The following is a 17,313-nucleotide window of genomic DNA, read 5'->3' on the forward strand; positions in this document are numbered from 1 at the left end:
AAACGAGTATGGGATAAATAAAATAACTAACAGCAGGAAAATGCAGTTTGATTTGCAAAAAAAAGTATTAATAATATTCTTATTTCAACAATAGTGATACTTTTTTCCTTTTAGATTTCCGTATTCGCGTTTTGTTTAAAAAGTTCCTAAAACTAGAGCTCGCTACATTTTACTTCACTCTGATATTTTACTTTGTTGATGCATCATATATTGCGTCGAACACTGTCTCCTGGTCGTTCCAGACCATGTTTATCTGTGCTTCACCTATATGTGTCGGAGGAATCCTGCGTCATTAAGGATCAATAAACGTTAAAGCTTACTATCTGTGGTTATTTATAGAGTGAAATGATCTTCAATATTTGTTTCAGGTTTCGCAAGAAGGAGGGGCCCCGTAGAGGGACGTCCTGCTCCACTAAGATTCAAGAGAGAGAGCCCTAAAGCAGATACCAGTTTAGAGAACATTGGCAAGCAAATACATAGTCTACTCTCTTCCTTACCGTCCCTAGGCAAGCCTTCATTCGACGACATTGAGAAACTGGGAGAGAGGTTTGCAGATTTAGGCCACGGAACCTACCACAGGGGCAGCTTCCTAGCGACGTCTTCGGACGGCGAGGGGGTACTATCACACGAGGAGGTCTCGGGAGCAACGGGCTCGTCACCTCACAGGACCTCGGGGACGTATTTCTTCGACCGGAAGGGAGAACTCTTGGGCTTCAGCTGCTACGATGAAAAGTGCAAGAAGGAGCGTCTCAAGGAGCGCAGGCGGCGCGCCGCTGCGGATCGCAACGGTTACCTCACCGGCAAGGCTGTGCAGTCCGAACTGCTGAACAACGTGCTGAACACCCTGCAGGCTCTGAGCATGAAACTCCAGGAGCTGCAGAACAGGCTCGCACAGACACTGCAGAGTGCCACTGCCTTCCCCGTCCACCATCCAGCAGGAAGTCCGCCGACAGTTCATGTGCCCGATTCCTCCTCGTCGCAGTTCTCGGGCGCTGCAGCGGGAGGCTCCATCATAACTGGAGGTGGAGGCGCGCCCGTACAGGGAGAGTTCCACGGAAGCTCCATTTCGTCGTCTACTTCACCCGGCGGGGGGACGATAGTGTCTCACAAGGAGGTGGTTGACCGTCTGGGCTCTCCGTCGCATACGTCCTCGGGGACGTACCTGGTTAATCCGCAAGGAGAAGTGAGTGGCGTCTCTTGCACTGATGGCAAGTGCCACAAGGTGGGCGACAAGAGCGGCGGACAGGCATCAGGACCGCCCCCGGCAGCTGCAACTGTACCACTGGGTGACCGCGGAGGACAACCCTCGGTCAACAGACCTGAAACGCACTATTCCTCCACTTCGTTCGCTGTAGACCCAGCTGGACATGTCTCTGGCGTGTCGTGCGTCGATGGCAAGTGCAAGACCACACTAGACAACGGAAGAGATAAGAGACAGTAGGTGCCGATTCATCAGCCCATATGATGTCGGTCCACCAGGGCTCAGCTCTCCATCCGCATTCGTAGTTAAGACAAACAGAGACCCGGGAGTTTCATTCAATTACCGCATGTTGGCTGGTGAAAGTAAGCTGCCGAGTCACATTCTTACGATCATCTTCTAGTATTCGGAGTAACTGGCAGCTCGCACAGCGTTTGCACGACCAGTAAGGCAATGAAACTTTCTGGCAGATTAAAACCGTTTGCCGGACCGAGACTCGAAATCGCGTCCTTTGCCCTTCGCGAGCAAGTGCTCTACCATCTGAGCTACCCAAGCACGACTCACGATCGCCCTCACAGCTTTACTTCCGCCAGTACCTCGTCTCCTACCTTCCCAACTTCACAGAAGCGGGTCTTGAGTCGTGCTTGGGTGCCTCAAGTGGTAGAGCACTTGACCACGAAAGGCAAAGGTCCCGAGTTCGAGTCTCGGTCCGGCACACAGTTTTAATCTGCCAGGAAGTTTCATATCAGCGCACACTCTGCTGTAGAGTGAAAATTTAATTCAGTAAGGTAATGCTGATAGGTCTGCACTGGTTTGTGGAACTATGCTGTGTAGCAACTCCTCCAACAGCTGCTTGGGGGTGGGTGGGGGGGGGGGGAGGCTGTGCCGGAGGATTCATACTAATAGTAGGTGGCCCCACAGGCAACAGCGAAGTAGAATGAAATGTTGAGAGTGCTCTTCCAGCCAGTTGCCTGTAATAGAGGTAGCGTCGTAAAACACATCGTCTTGATGTTATTTTCTATTATTCTCATGGAATGCATTCATTCTATTAATCAGTCAAGAGTGCCTTCCACATGGACCCTGAGAATGCCATTAAACATTTTCGGGACCATATCACTGCCCTGAGCGCCTAACGATCTATCAGAAAAGGATACGAGTGCTGGTTCTCCTACCTCTTCCAACCATCCTATGAAGCAACAAACTTGAGTCGGGAAATAATACACTTCACCGACTACTAACACGATATCTTCGAGCACTTGCAATTCTATCTGCCACTGCAGCACCATTAACGTGAGTGTAGACACCGTAGAACCTTTATTTACAAGTTTTACTGAATTGTTAACTCAGACTTGTGTCAGGTTAATCCCTACCTTATATGGACTGTAAGCTGTTCCACTGAAGTATGGTAGTTGGCCTTCCCATATCGTTGTAGCCAAGTTTTATGCGTCACGTGAATACCAAGTGAATTTCCGCAGTTGATACAACGATGGCATTACTGGAGTCACGCTTCAGTTTCACCACATGAACACACGGGAAAGAATCAGACTTCACCATTTCAGAAGTACTCCTTCGCTCGACTTGCAAGCTGATAATTATCCATTTTTGCAATGCGCATGAATCTCTTCCTGTGGCCACGGTGGCAACGACCGGAGTGCGTACAGATAGTCCGTCTGTCCTCTCCCGTATTCACCCCAGCTTAATTTCGATGCTGCTTCTTCCATCTGGCAGATGCTCATAAGAACGTGTCTCGACTTGCTGATTACACTGCACATATTTTGTAGCTATATTTTCTTTCACATTTTGCAACATTACTTCAAAGTCACATGCTTCATGTTTTGAAATCTAGATGCTTCAAGAGACCATTTTGCTAAAGAGTGTACTCCTTATTTTATAACTGCGCGTGCAGTATTTTTGAGTTATCTGAACGATTCAGTGGGTCACATTTCCGCTGTCTTGACTGTAGGCTGATGCTATGATCCAGAAAGCAATGATCACTCTCAGGTGGTTTTTGAATTTTTAGATGGTCTCATGTCAGGCCAGTTTAGCTTTCCGCTCTTGACAGCATCTTTATTTGAAATAATAATATGAATGTGATAATATAGGTATGACATTGTGGAAAGGGGAAGTTTGGGGATGCATCACAGGCCAGAGCCAACTTTCTTAGAAGAGCTTTGGCATCAGTGTAATTTATTCATAACTACGGTTTGAATATGAATGTATAAATCGGAGTTTTATTTAATTTTGATTTCATTTACAGACAGTTTATGTATTGTTTTACTCGTTATCTGATGACAAATAAAATATTCCTTAATTTATGTTTTGTCGTTTCATCTTCGACGTTAGTGCAGTAGTTGTTGGTTAGCCATGCCTGTTGAAACAGAAACAAATAAAATTGTTATTAAAAGTAGTACTTTTCCATTGATTATTAAACTGGTAAAACTTAGATTATCCTGTTTCTCTTGACCACAATCTATAATATGTGAAATAAAAAAAGTAAAATGGATGTAATTCAGAGTCCCTGGGCGCTGTCTCCTGTCGATCTGCGTTACTGACAAACAATTGTTCCTGAGTAAGTATTCCAACTCCAGTGTTCTCACACTATACACGTTCACTAGAATTCTTCATTATTCTTTACGACAGTACAAGTAGTACAACTTGTAGACTAATGTTTTGTTGATACATTGCGTAATATATTACTTTCTGCGCAACTAAAAAAGTTCTACGTATTTTTGATTCAGTCGGATTATGAACTGTTTCACTAACAATGGAGATACAGGCTGACCTCAATTACAGCCAACAAAAATACAATCACACACCTAGAAAGTGAAGTGACGCTGGTCTCACGTTCCGGGGGAGCGGTCTTACTCCAGTGGAGCCATCCAGCGTTACCTTTCCACGGCTCACCTAAATGACTTCGTGTATATTACGGACTGGTTCTTTTAACAAGCCAACGGCTATTTGCTTCTCCTAATTCTTTCTTAAGCTCAAGTGGATTTTGTGCTTTGTGATTTAGATTCCAACGGGCCTTTATGCGTTAATATTATATGATGATATTCTAGCCTGACTTAAAATTACAGCCGATTCAGACAAGAAAATTTAATCTGTTCTTTTTTTTGAGAATTTAGTCTGTTCTGTTTACTTCTTCCTTTTTGTATAATACTCTGTGTAAGTTCTATAGCAGTACCCACGTGCAGGTTACGAAAAAACTTTGTGTTTGGAAAATATACTTTCTAAAACTTCGGTTTCTCTTCAAGAGACCAAGTCCCTAACTCTCTCCCGCCTATTTCTTTAACGTTTGTCATTTACTGAGTCAACGCTACTCTCATAAAATAAACTGAAGATTTTCCGCAACAGGATGATTATTCTGCAATCTCACGGCTATTTAAGTTTAATATGTTTATACTGATATCAATGTTCATATCCCAATAAAGAAAGAAACATTTTGAAACGTCGTTTGTATATTAGTCCATCTTCTTATAAATCTCAGATTTTCTGTTGTTTTTCTACTATTTCTAGAGATATTATCAGCTGCTTAGAAAGAACAAAGCGTAAATACTTCAAAACTTGTATTCAGATTTTTAGTTGACCTTAAGAATGAGAGGACACACACACACAAATACACTTCGCTAACGCTCAAATGTCAGAAGACGACCTTCAATTTGCTATACATTGCCTACATCGAACATGTCAGAACTATCATCTAAAAATTACAGTTAAAAAAAACATAAAGTGGTTACCTAGCGATTATCTTTAAAGGGAAATCTCCAGTACATTCCAAAAAGCAATAGATTTGCAACCAATAGAATGCGTGCCGCCTGTTTAAGCTGTGAAGCTCTGTTACTAGCTATGCACGTCAAAATGACGTCACTAATAAATAAGTTTCGAAAGATTTCTGGCGCAATGCACAGAACAGGTAATAAGACAAAGGCTACAAATTAAGAAATTATAAATAATGGATACGCCTATAATAACATATGGATGATAATCCTGGACACTGAATAAATGTTAGAAAAGAGAACAGTCCAATGAAATGGATTTTTCACGGAAAGTAAAGAAGTGTACCTTCAGAGATAAATTAATACACAACAATACAAGGGAAGAAGTAAGAATGCAGGGGATCCATTTTACCTTGACCACCCCAAGTTACTTTTTGTCGAGAACCAAATTAAAAACGTATGAATCAGATGTTTAGCTACTAGGGGCATAATAACCAGCATGGCTGTCTTTCGCGTAACTTTGTTCGTTAGGAAGATATGAACAGTAGTAGGTCTTATCTCAAATAGTGCACTGTACTTCGCACTTCGTCTCCGCAAGATCTGTTCAAAAACATATCGCAGGGTACGATTCACGTAAACTTGAAGTTATTAAAAACACAACACAGAACTGACTGAGATTCTTGTACTGGAGTTCAGAGCGGGAACTAGGGGTAACGTAACTCGACCACTTGCTGGAACTGACAGTAAACAACTGGAAACACAAAGAAAACACTATTACAATTACTGTTATGACAGCTTACAATCTCTGTGGATGACTAGCATTTGGATCTTCTATTCCTTGATGTACCTTGTACTTGCAGAAACCTTTACTGAAGACGTTTGCTACTAGACAAACAGTTATTTGGGATGATCAAGACAGAAGAGACATCGTATTCACCAAATGAATGAAAAAAAAATCTTGCGTATATAAAGAAGAAACCTTTTATCAAGAGGGTGGGGCAAGACTAAATGGTTAAACAAGTAATAATTTATAGATCATTAGCAAAGAGAGATATAGGCAGACTGAGAAACTGAAGGCTTCAGTGAAGATGGAACAGACTGTAAGCATCCTATTTGGAGTGAAGAAGAAGTAACAATGACTAATGACAGAGAGATTCACAACATTTGAAAATCTGTGTGTTACAAGGCTAAAAAAATCTTTAGGAAACAAGCACCAGCGAGCATGTAAATAAATTACTGTGTTACGCGAGTGGCAGCTGAAAATTAAAAAGGAAAATGGCTCTGAGCACTATGGGACTTAACTGCTGTGGTCATCAGTCCCCTAGAACTTAGAACTACTTAAACCTAATTAACCTAAGGACATCACACACATCCATGCCCGAGGCAGGATTCGAACATGCGACCATAGTGGTCGCGCGGTTCCGACTGTGGCGCCTAGAACCGCTCGGCCACTCTGGCCGGCAATTAAAAAGGAAAGGTAGGTACAAAAACTATACAGCTCCAATCCTATATTTAGGATAAACATGACAAATTTTTATTTAAATAGAATATTTACTTGAATTATGACAATAAAGAACCCTGAAAGTATCAGACTGTGAAACTCATTTGTGTAGCTTATTTGGACCAATGAAAATATAAATCGTTATTTCTGCGCTCAAAATGCGACAGGTCAGTTTCTTTGCTTATTGGGGAAGGCATGATAATTTCACTAACGATTGGTTACGCGCTTCTTGATAGTCTTGACGCTTACGCAGATGGGAGTGGGGTATCATTTTTTTTTGTTACTCGGCCCTAGGCAAGCTCGTAATAATTGAAAATCGCATTAGGGGGTGCTGGCATGCCTATCATCTAAACTACAACAGAACAACCACGAATCCCAACCCTGTTCATAGTCCCAACGCACCCGATGATCTACATCTACATACCTACTCCGCAAGCTACCGTATGGTGCGTGGCGGTGGGTACCCTGTATCACTACTAGTCATTTCCTATTCTGTTCCACTCGCAAATAAAACGAGGAGGAAACGAGTCTGTGCCTCCGTATGTGCCCTAGTCTCTCTAATCTTACATTCGTGGTCCTTACGAGAAATGTACATTGGCGGCTGTAGAATCGCTCTGTAGTCAGCCTCAAATGGCGGTTCTCTAAATCTTCTCAATAGTGCTCCTCGAAAAGAACGTCATATTCGCACCACTGATTCCCTTTTGAGTTTCTGAGGCGTCTCTGTAATACCTGCGTGTTGTTCGAACCTACCGGTAGCAAATCTGTCAGCCGCCTCTGAATTGCTTTGTTGTCTTCCTTTAATCCCACCTCATGAGTATGCCAAATACTCGAACAGAACCCAACAATGGATAGCGCTGGAGTCCTACATGCGATCATCTTTAAAGATGGACCACACTTTCCTAACATTCTCTCAACATATCAAGGTCGACCATTCACCTTCTCTGCTACATTTCTTACATGCTCATCCCATTTCAAATCGTTTGCAAACGTTACGCCTAGATATTTAATCTATGTTACTGTGTCAACAGCACACTACTAATACCTTATTCGATCATTATGGATTTGTTTTTTCCTACTTATCTGCATTAATTTACATTTTTCTACATTTAGAGCTAGCTGCCATTCATCACCAACTAGAAATTTTGTGTAAGTACTATCACATTTCCCTGGGGCATTCCTGACGGTACCCTTCTCCCTAATGAACACTCGCCGTTTAGGCGCCGAATAAACCAGATTACCAACGTTTAATAGTTTCACCTATCCAGAAGCAGGTGACGGAGCTACTGATGCAAATTGAGTAACCATACTTTGGAATGCATACTGAAGTATTGGAAATACCCAACTGAACGAAAGGTAAAGCATGGTACTGAGGAATAAACAGCAAAGAATACACGTGAGCAAAACTTGCATTCAGTATAGAATACAAACTCACCTTTACAGATAAAGTCCATCATGAATTCACAAGGGGTATTTTCAAAATAGACCCCATGAGACATAAGATTGCAGAAACTAGGTTGGAATGCTAAAACCACTTTAAGCAAACAGATGACTTCGCTGTCAAGAAAAGCTTTCCCATCACAACAGGTAAGAGATCGAAAGTCATATATGTCGTCATCTGACTGTCAGTTGCCCAAAAGATCATGAAGAAGAAGGGGATGTTCGACAAAACTGCATATCAACAAAGCAATTGACGCCTCAAGGTTACAAGAGCTGACCCCTTGCAATGGGACTGTGAGACAAGGAAGAAGAAGAGTTGGGCTCACCCTCCGCTGTAACTGGAACTGGAAGATTGGCTGGAGGAGGAGCTGTACGACCCGGAATTGCCGCCGCAGCTAGAACAGCCACGACCTCCTCCGCCGCTGCCACCCCCGCCGGGGAAGCCGCCGCCGCCGCCGCCACCGCCAGGGAAGCCGCCGCCCCCGCCCCCACCACCGGGAAATCCACCGCCTCCGCCTCCTGGGAACTTTCCACCTCCACCACCAAAACCGCCGCCACCACCGCTGGGGAAACCGCCCCCACCGCCTCCGATGTAATTGCCGCCGCCGCCACCTCCGGGAAATCCGCCTCCGCCGCCGCCGTGAAATCCACCACCGCCGCCTCCTGGGAATCCACCACCTCCACCGCCTCCAGGAAAGCCGCCTCCACCGTGTCCGCCACCTCCAAATCCTCCCCCGCCACGACCGCCGCCGCCGCCGCCGAAGCCGCCTCCGCCGCTGGGGAAGCCTCCTCCTCCGCCGCCTCCGCTAGGGAATCCACCGCCTCCCCCGCCTTCTCCGGAGATGCAAATTTTGCAGACTGTCCTCTTCTTTCGGAGCAGCGAATGGACGGCATCGTGCACCGAGCTGTCTTCCGCTGTGGACAATCAGGCAATATTTGTGCATGAGTGGTACATTCTCCATAGTTAGTCAGAGAAAGTATTGTTCGCTTTGTCTGTCTATGCTAATGTACAGCGGCGAGACATACAAAAGAGAACCAAACATAGCTTTTATATTGTAAACGGCTGTATGTACAAAACGAATTAAATGTACTAAAGTGAATGATCGGTACAGATGAAATCAATGAAGACCCAATGACATGACACGCTGTCTGTACAATTTCTTCAGATATACTCAATCTGTAGAGTAATGAATATATCGTGATAATTTTATTAAAATAGTATAATGGTATGGTTGTTGCCTGCGAAAAGTAGGAAAATCGCGATTAAGAAATATGTGTACCGTTGAAATACGGAAAGGTTGCATGTCCCTAGACTTGCTCCAAGCGTCAAATCCTGGAGGAAATGTTTCAAACATTTATTTCTAGATGGCGTATGGTTTTTGTTCCAAGAAGTGTTTCCCAATGGACTTCCAAGTGCGAAGCGTCAGAGTCTTTCCCATTTCGCCCTGGATGGTTTGAAGAGGTAACTCCCAAGGTTTTGGTGAGTGTGCACGGCTCTTTGAGTGGTGACAGAGAATTTGCAATTATTGAGAAACGAAGAAATGCTCCTATCGCCTGAACTATACAGACACGACTTACCTACTCCTTCACACATTCAGTTTGTATCCACCATTACCTCCCAGATTCCAAAAGGCCTCCCTTGTATACCTCATCTTTTCGTTCTGCAACAGAGAGCGTCCGCCCCCGGTAGCTGAGTGGTCAGAGCGAGAGAATGTCAATCCTAAGGGCCCGGGTTCGATTCCCGGCTGAGTCGGAGATTTCCTCCGCTCAGGGACTGGGTGTTGTGTTGTCCTAATCATCATCATTTCATCCCACCGACGCGCAACTCGCCGAAGTGGCGTCAAATTGAAATACTTGCACCAGGCGAACGGTCTACCCGACGGGAGGCCCTAGCCACGCGACACGACAGAGAGCTACGAATCCTGTTGTTGACTAATTGACACTGTGTTTCGTACCGAATACTAAAGCTGCCCCCTTGCTTAGTGCCACGTGCAGTGAGGTTCTGGAGGATTCCTTGAACCGAGAAACACCCAAGGCGCTTGCTCTCCAGACTGGATTAGTTGCGTTTGCTACCAGTGCGCTAGTTATTTGCAACGAAAGCTGACGTCGTCGTTTTCTAAAAAATGGTTCAAATGGCTCTGAGCACTATGGGACTTAACAGCTGTGGTCATCAGTCCCCTAGAACTTAGAACTACTTAAACCTAACTAACCTAAGGACATCACACACATCCATGCCCGAGGCAGGATTCGAACCTGCGACCGTAGCAGTCGCGCGGTTCCGGACTGCGCGCCTAGAACCGCTAGACCACCGCGGCCGGCATCGTTTTCTGGAAGAACATCCATGCAGCAGTCTTCTCAGTTGCAACTTGCTACAGTGTAAGCAAAACAAGTTACTACTGGTGTACTAACAGAACAAAATCAAATTATGAACGTCCAAAGAAGGGTGTAAGCCTACGGTTACAAATAAATAAATAAATCTGACAGAAAAGTTTTGTTACTAATAGTGTGCAACATTGTGTAAAAAGTTTGTACAATCACATTTTTCACAAATAGTCGAACGTCAGATATTTATAAACTGCTGGCCGTTCTGGAGGGTGAGTGCTTGAGGCCGTGGTAATTAACGTATTGTCCTGCAGTACAGAATAAATGTGGTACCAGCCTAAGTATTTTCTTCGATACTCTCACCCATCCTGGTCAACTTAAACGTTTCACAGCAGTTTTTCCATGACTCTTCTTTAAAGCATAATATCAGAGCAAACACGACACACAATCATCATTGGATCGATGTAGGAACCTAAGTTAGAGGATTATACAAGATTACAGAATATTATGTAGTTTGTCATTAATAAGAAGAAGATTTCTTTGTGTCTAAACGAAATTTCGAAAGCGTCATGGTAATTATTGTTTTTTTAATTTCAGAAAAATAAGTTGCATGCAACTTTTGAAAGTTATGAGGAGGTATGGTGATGTGTTGGACTTGAAATTCAAATATTTTAACTGTGACTCTCGAGTTTTTTCTCGGAGCACGCAAACTTGGTAGATTCGTGGAAGAAAACAAGTTGTGTCATAGTGCAAAATGACGTCAAATGTAGGCTTCCACAACTGTTTGGGGCAGTCCTTACATTTGACCAGCCTAGTACAACGTGAAGAAACAGTAGCGGTGGAAGCAGTAATGGACAGGTAAAGAAGATAACGTCAGTCTTCTGTATCAGCAGTGACATACACCGTAAAAATTGCATTTCTACGGACGCAAGGATCTCACACACCAAGGCAACGGTGGAGAATGAGGTTCTATATGCGAATGATATATAGTGCGGAACAATTAATAGAAAGAAGAGAGAAAAATAATGAGAAAATACTGGATACTGACGTCCAAAGGAGACTGCGGAAGATGGATGCGAATACATAGGGAAGAACTGTACAGGAGCATGACAAAAATTTCAAGAGCAATTAGATTGAAAAGGCCGAGATCTGCGAGACATATGATCAAGATTAATACAGACAGAATGGTCGAAAGATTACGGCAAGAGAAGAGATAGGAACCAATTAGACTGTTAAACTCAGGAAGAACTGGTCGACATTAGCGACCGAGGTGAAAGGGAAAGAAAACTGGAGTAGCAAGTTCATTCTGAGTTGTATGACTCGGATCTACGGCACAGAATGGTACAAGAAACGGATGGAGAGAACCGGTGGAGCTGAGAAGATAAGGGAATACTCAAGTCTTCGAAAGAAGAGTAAAAGAGTAGGTAAAATAGTAGTTAGGTGGGTAGGAACTTGGAATACCAAAGAAGTATGTTAGACTTACAGAAGCGAGTTTGAAAAACACAAGAGATAGAGTACTCGTGGGGAAATTGGAGTCAGAAGAATTTGTAATAAAGAACGGACTTAAGCAGGGAGATGCCCTGTCTCCGCTACTTTTTAATTTATCCTAGAAGATATTGTACGAATGGCAGCAGATAATTCAGAGGGTGTGGAGTTAAATGGAAATATTAAGATATTAGGGTATGCAGATGATCTAAACATCATTAGCGATAGGAAAGAATCTGTAACAGCAAATGCGAATGCGTTAATCAAGGCTAGTGAAGATGTAGATCTATGGATAAGCGAAGACAAAACTAAATACCTGGTTACTACTACAATGCCAACAGCAGTAGATCAGGAAATGTTAAGAGTTGGAGACATGCAGTTTGAAAAAGTGAACACATTTAAGTATCTAGGCGTGGACATCACTTCGAGAAATGAGATTGAATCCGAACTGAAGAAGAGATTACGGGCAGGAAATGTGTGCTACTTCTCACTGAATAGATTACTTTCATCATGGATATTGTCTAGCAATTTAAAGATTAGAATATACAAAACTATTATTCTACCAGTTAGGCTGTATGGGTGTGAGACTTGGTCTCTCACTGATCAAAATGAAAAGCCGTTTCGAGTATTTAAAAACAAAATTATGAGGAAAATTTTCGGAGCAAAAAGGGATGACATTGGCGGAGAGTGGCGGAAACTGCATAACGAAGAGGTTCACGAACTCTATTCAAGCCCTGACATAATCAGTATTATTAAATCACGTAGGCTGCCATGGGCGGGTCACGTAGCTCGAATGGATGAGGGCAGGGCTGCGCGCAGAGTACTGGTAGGGCACCTAGAGGGAAAATGTCCTGTGGGGAGACCGAGGCGTAGATGGAATGACAATGTGAAGGCTGATTTAAGGAGCCTAGGTATTGAAGGTGAATGGAAGGAAATAGCCCAAGACAGGGACAGGAGCCGAAAATACGTTGCTGCGGTAATGGACTCTCGAGTCCGGTATGACCAGTGAGTAGGTAAGTAAGTAAAATATAAAGACATTGTGGGGGGAGAAGTGGAAGATACAATCGATGAGGTCGCAGGTTCGAATCCTGCCTCGGGCATGGATGTGTGTGATGTCTTTGGGTTAGGTTTAAGTAGTTCTAAGTTCTAGGGGACTGATGACCTCAGATGTTAAGTCCCATAGTGTTCAGAGCCATTTGAACCATTTGCAATCGATGATGCTGGTCCTACAAGGCAGTAACGAAAGAAGATGGATTGCCAATTGAGTACGACATGGGAGATGATTTGTACATTAGACTCGGGCCGGTGCACTGTTGGAGGTTAATTGTCAGTACTCGTGGGTTGCTATCATAGCTTTTACAGATCGTTGCACTTTGTGTGAAGCTAGTGAATAAGTGTTTGATTAGCCTAGCTGTGGAATGCCGTCGTCGAGCAGTCGCATCGCAGCAGACAGCGGCCGTGGGCTACTCACCGGGTCGGCAGGTGGCCAAAGCCACCAGCGCCGCTAGCACCAGCAGAGGCACCACCGGGATTCGCATCGCGGTCTGCACTGGCGTCGGGTCCGCCGCGCGCCACTATATATACCGGCCGATACCATCGCGCTCGCTGCAAATAAAACCACCTGTTAGGTCACGGCGACGTAATGTATTGTCGGCGGTGCGATCACAATTGGCGCAGCCCATCCGCGTTTCCTCGGAATCCATCGGCGCCGGCACGAGAGCCGAAGGCCGGATGGGCGACTCGGGGAGGGAGGCGGGGCAGCCGCCGGGAGGCGGCCGTACATCACACGCCTCCTGCCGATACCCATTGTCTTCCCCGCTCTCCACACATCGGCGACGATTACAGGAGTCCAACGCTGTAGCACCTCTCCGTTGGTGCTTACTACTGATCACAAAGATAGAATAGGCCATGCAAAATATAGCAATGTACCTAAAAGAAATTTCTTTGAACTTCATTATTGGTCCGGACGGAATGACAGCAGACAACTAAAAAGAAAGCCGACTTTGAATTTGCTATTGAAGAAAGGGAAGCAGTGGTTGGGAAGGAAGTGAGACAGGGTTGTAGCTTCTCCCCGAAGTTATTCAAATGGTTCAAATGGCTCTGAGCACTATGGGACTTAACTTCTGAGGTCATCAGTCCCGTAGAACTTAGAACTACTTATACCTAAGGACATCACACACATCCATGCCCGAGGCAGGATTCGAACCTGCCACCGTAGCGGTCGCGCGGTTCCAGACTGTAGCGCCTAGAACCGCTCGGCCACTCCGGCCGGCCCGATGTTATTCAATCAGTATATTGAGCAAGCAGTAAAGGAAACAAAAGAAAAATTCGGAGTAGGTATTAAAATCTATGTAGAGGTTCGCCGATGGCATTGTAATCATATCGGAGACAGAAAAGGACTTGGAAGAGCAGTTGAACGGAATGGACAGTGTCTTGAAAGGAGGATTTAAGATCAACATCAACAAAAGCAAAACGAGGATAATGGAGTGTAGTCGAATTATTTCGGGTGATACTGAGGGAATTAGGTTAGGAAATGACACACTTAAAGTAGTTCAAATGGCTCTGAGCACTATGGGTCTTAACATCTGAGGTCATCAGTCCCCTAGAACTTAGAACTACTTAAACCTAAATAACCTAAGGACATCACACATATACATGCCCGAGGCAGGATTTGAACCTGCGACCGTAGCAGTCACGCGGTCTCGGACTGAAGCGCCTAGAACCGCTCGACCACCGCGGCCGGCCACTTAAGGTAGTAAAGGAGTTTATTGCTATTTGGGGAGGAAAATAACTGATGATGGTCGAAGTAGAGAGGATATAAAATGTAGACTGGCAATGGCAAGGAAAGCGTTCCTGAAGAAGAGAAATTTGTTAACATCGAGTATAGATTTAAGTGTCAGGAAGTCATTTCTGAAAGTATTTGTGTGGAGTGTAGCCATGTATGGAAGCGAAACATGGACGATATATAGTTTGGACAAGAAGAGAATAGAAGCTTTCGAAATGTGGTGCTACAGAAGAATGCTGAATATTAGATGGGTAGATCACATAACTAATGAGGAGGTATTGAATAGAATGGGGGAGAAGAGGAGTTTGTGGCACAACTTGACTAGAAGAAGGGATCGGTTGGTAGGACATGTTCTCAGGCATCAAGGGATCACCAGTTTAGTATCGGAGGGCAGTGTGGACGGTAAAAATCGTAGAGGGAGACCAAGAGATGAATACACTAAGCAGATTCAGAAGGATGTAGGTTGCAGTAGGTAGTGGGAGATGAAGAAGCTTGCACAGGATAGAGTAGCATGGAGAGCTGCATCAAACCAGTCTCAGGACTAAAGACCACAACAACAACAACAATAACATTGAAAGGTGTACTCTTGTTTCGTACTTCTTTCACAATTTATTTTATTTTTTAAATCTTGTGATGGCATGATCTCGTTGCTCTTAATTTGCTACAGCAAAGTCACACTAATAGTTGAGGCAGGATGATAGCAAGACATTTTGTTTTATTTTTCCTTAACTGCAACAGTCATTCTCGTGTAGCCACAATGCTTCCCTTTTCCCACATTGACTGTTTGAAAGCGTGGATGAATAGTTTCAGTGCTTTGTTGAAGTCAAAGAATTCCCATTACGTATTCTCCCAAGTAGAAGTACCAACCTTTAGAACTTCGCTTTTCACATATTTTTGATCAAACAACTACACCCAACGAATGTTAATCTGTCTTACGCATCTCATAACCCTCTTTCTCACTACCAGGCACGTCCTTTACTATAAATCGAATTCCTTTATTTAAACGAAGCAAACAGAACATACCGTTCTCTTCAGCAGTTTTTGAGGTTTAAAAGTGAAACACAATATCGAGAAAATGGTCCTCCGTAATAGTCGTACACGCTTGGCCCATGAAATTAACCATCACCCGCTCACATGTCTAAGACACGTCGAATTTCTTGTTTGAGTTCCTACAGATTACGCAGTTTGTTGATACGAAAAAGTCACAAGGTGGCAGGACACAAGATCGAGGTGGTGAGATTCGGTCTTTTCGTAACGAGATTAGTCTGTCCGGTAACTTTGTGAGAATGTCGTGAAGTGTGACAGGTTGTGCCGTCTTGCGATGTTCATTTGACCCAAACTGGACCAAAGGATAGCAGTGGGCATCGCACAGTAACGAACTCCGTCCACTGAGATCGTTCTTCCTTGTTCACTTTCAAAAAGTAGGGACCGATTAAGCCCACACTCCAAATGCCACATCAAACCGCAAGCTGCTGCGAATGCATGCCTTTTTCGTGGATCCCTTGAGTTCTTTGATTCTCGTATTCGGCAGTTTTCCTTGTTCACAAAGCCATTTAAATGGAAGTGAGCTTCACCTGAGAAAACGATGGTCTTTGTGAAACCATGGCTGTCTCGTTCCTTTTCCAGGATCCATTGAACAAACTGCCGTTGTTTTTCATCATCTGTTGGCTTAAGTTCCTGTGTTAACTGGACGCTGTACAGGTGTAAGTGTAAATCTTTTGTTAAAATTCTGTACATTGTTACTAGACACATGCGCATTTCTCGTACACGAGGGCGACATGATTTTCCCGGACTCACAACTGCAGGATCACGCACGGCAACATTTGCCTCACTTCGGCCACAGCTTTTGATGTTTACTGTAATAGCGCTTCGCCCTGATAATCTAAGAATCAGTTTCGAATCATTGACGATATAGCACCTCTTGAGAAAAATATTTCAAGTAAACGGGGTCTGCTGCGCTGTTATTTCGTAGAACACACACCTGAATAGCCGCGCGCGTTGTCACGCTCCTTCCTAGATTCGGGGAGCTACGCAGGCCCCGGACTGAGCCCGCCCGGCGGATTAAAGGCGAGGGGCGGTGTGGCGATCAACGTGGATGTGACTTTTAGGTTGTTTACCACAGCCGATCATGTGAATACTGGGCTGGTACCCACGCCCCGCCTCAGTTACACGATTCGCAAACATTTCGAAAAAAAAACGTTCTCGCACTTTCAGAGGATATAGCACTAGAAGCAGATGGGGTGGTGACATGAAGGGCATCGGGCCAACCTCTGCTACTAACATTGCCAAATCCAGACTATCACGACGACTCCGTAAAAATAGTGGAATAAGGTAAGGAAAAAAGAAAAAGATTATTTAGAAAAAAATTCACTAGCTCTTATTTGCAGTGAGACATTATTACGTGGTGTATGGTGTGCGTTTTTTCGTGGTCTGTAGAGATTTCCGAAGTGGTAATTAGGTTTGGATCTGACGGCGCACCTTAAAAGACCGAGAGTGAAACGAGAAGCAATAATAATCACTGTCACTTTTTGCCGTTGTTTCTGAATATGTCGCCATTTCCGAGATGAGACAATGCTCCTAATAGGTGCATTTCGTGAATTTCAACTCTCGCCGTGTGAGGGTATGTCCGGCATTATCGAACATGATCGTTTCAGTGGTCCAGGTATTATGGCGTGGAGAAGTATAAAGTTGCTTAGGCGTACTGACCTCCCAATCTTTGAACAGTTACAGTCACCGCTGAACTTTTCTGAAACACTCTACTCCTTTCGTATGTGTGTGTTTCTAGGGGCACATACGGCCCTGACTTCATTTCTGTTGATGACAATGCATCATTGGAACGAGAAGATACTCGGCGCATGGACTTAAATCT

The 17,313-nt window shown here is 44.2% G+C and overlaps 1 protein-coding gene across 1 annotated transcript; it reads right to left on the reverse strand.

Annotated features, from left to right (window-relative positions):
• Nucleotides 1-3,401: 3,401 nt before the first annotated feature.
• On the reverse strand, nt 3,402-13,246 carry LOC124764946 (glycine-rich protein 5-like). The gene is made up of 3 exons (XM_047249135.1): nt 13,131-13,246; nt 8,179-8,767; nt 3,402-3,566 (listed from the first exon to the last, which is right to left on the reverse strand). Exons 1-3 carry the CDS (start codon nt 13,195-13,197, stop codon nt 3,557-3,559), a joined length of 666 nt encoding a protein of 221 aa, XP_047105091.1. The 5' UTR covers nt 13,198-13,246; the 3' UTR covers nt 3,402-3,556.
• Nucleotides 13,247-17,313: the final 4,067 nt, after the last annotated feature.

This window comes from Schistocerca piceifrons, chromosome 1, assembly GCF_021461385.2.
Source record: "Schistocerca piceifrons isolate TAMUIC-IGC-003096 chromosome 1, iqSchPice1.1, whole genome shotgun sequence".
Classification (NCBI taxonomy): Eukaryota; Metazoa; Arthropoda; class Insecta; order Orthoptera; family Acrididae; genus Schistocerca; species Schistocerca piceifrons.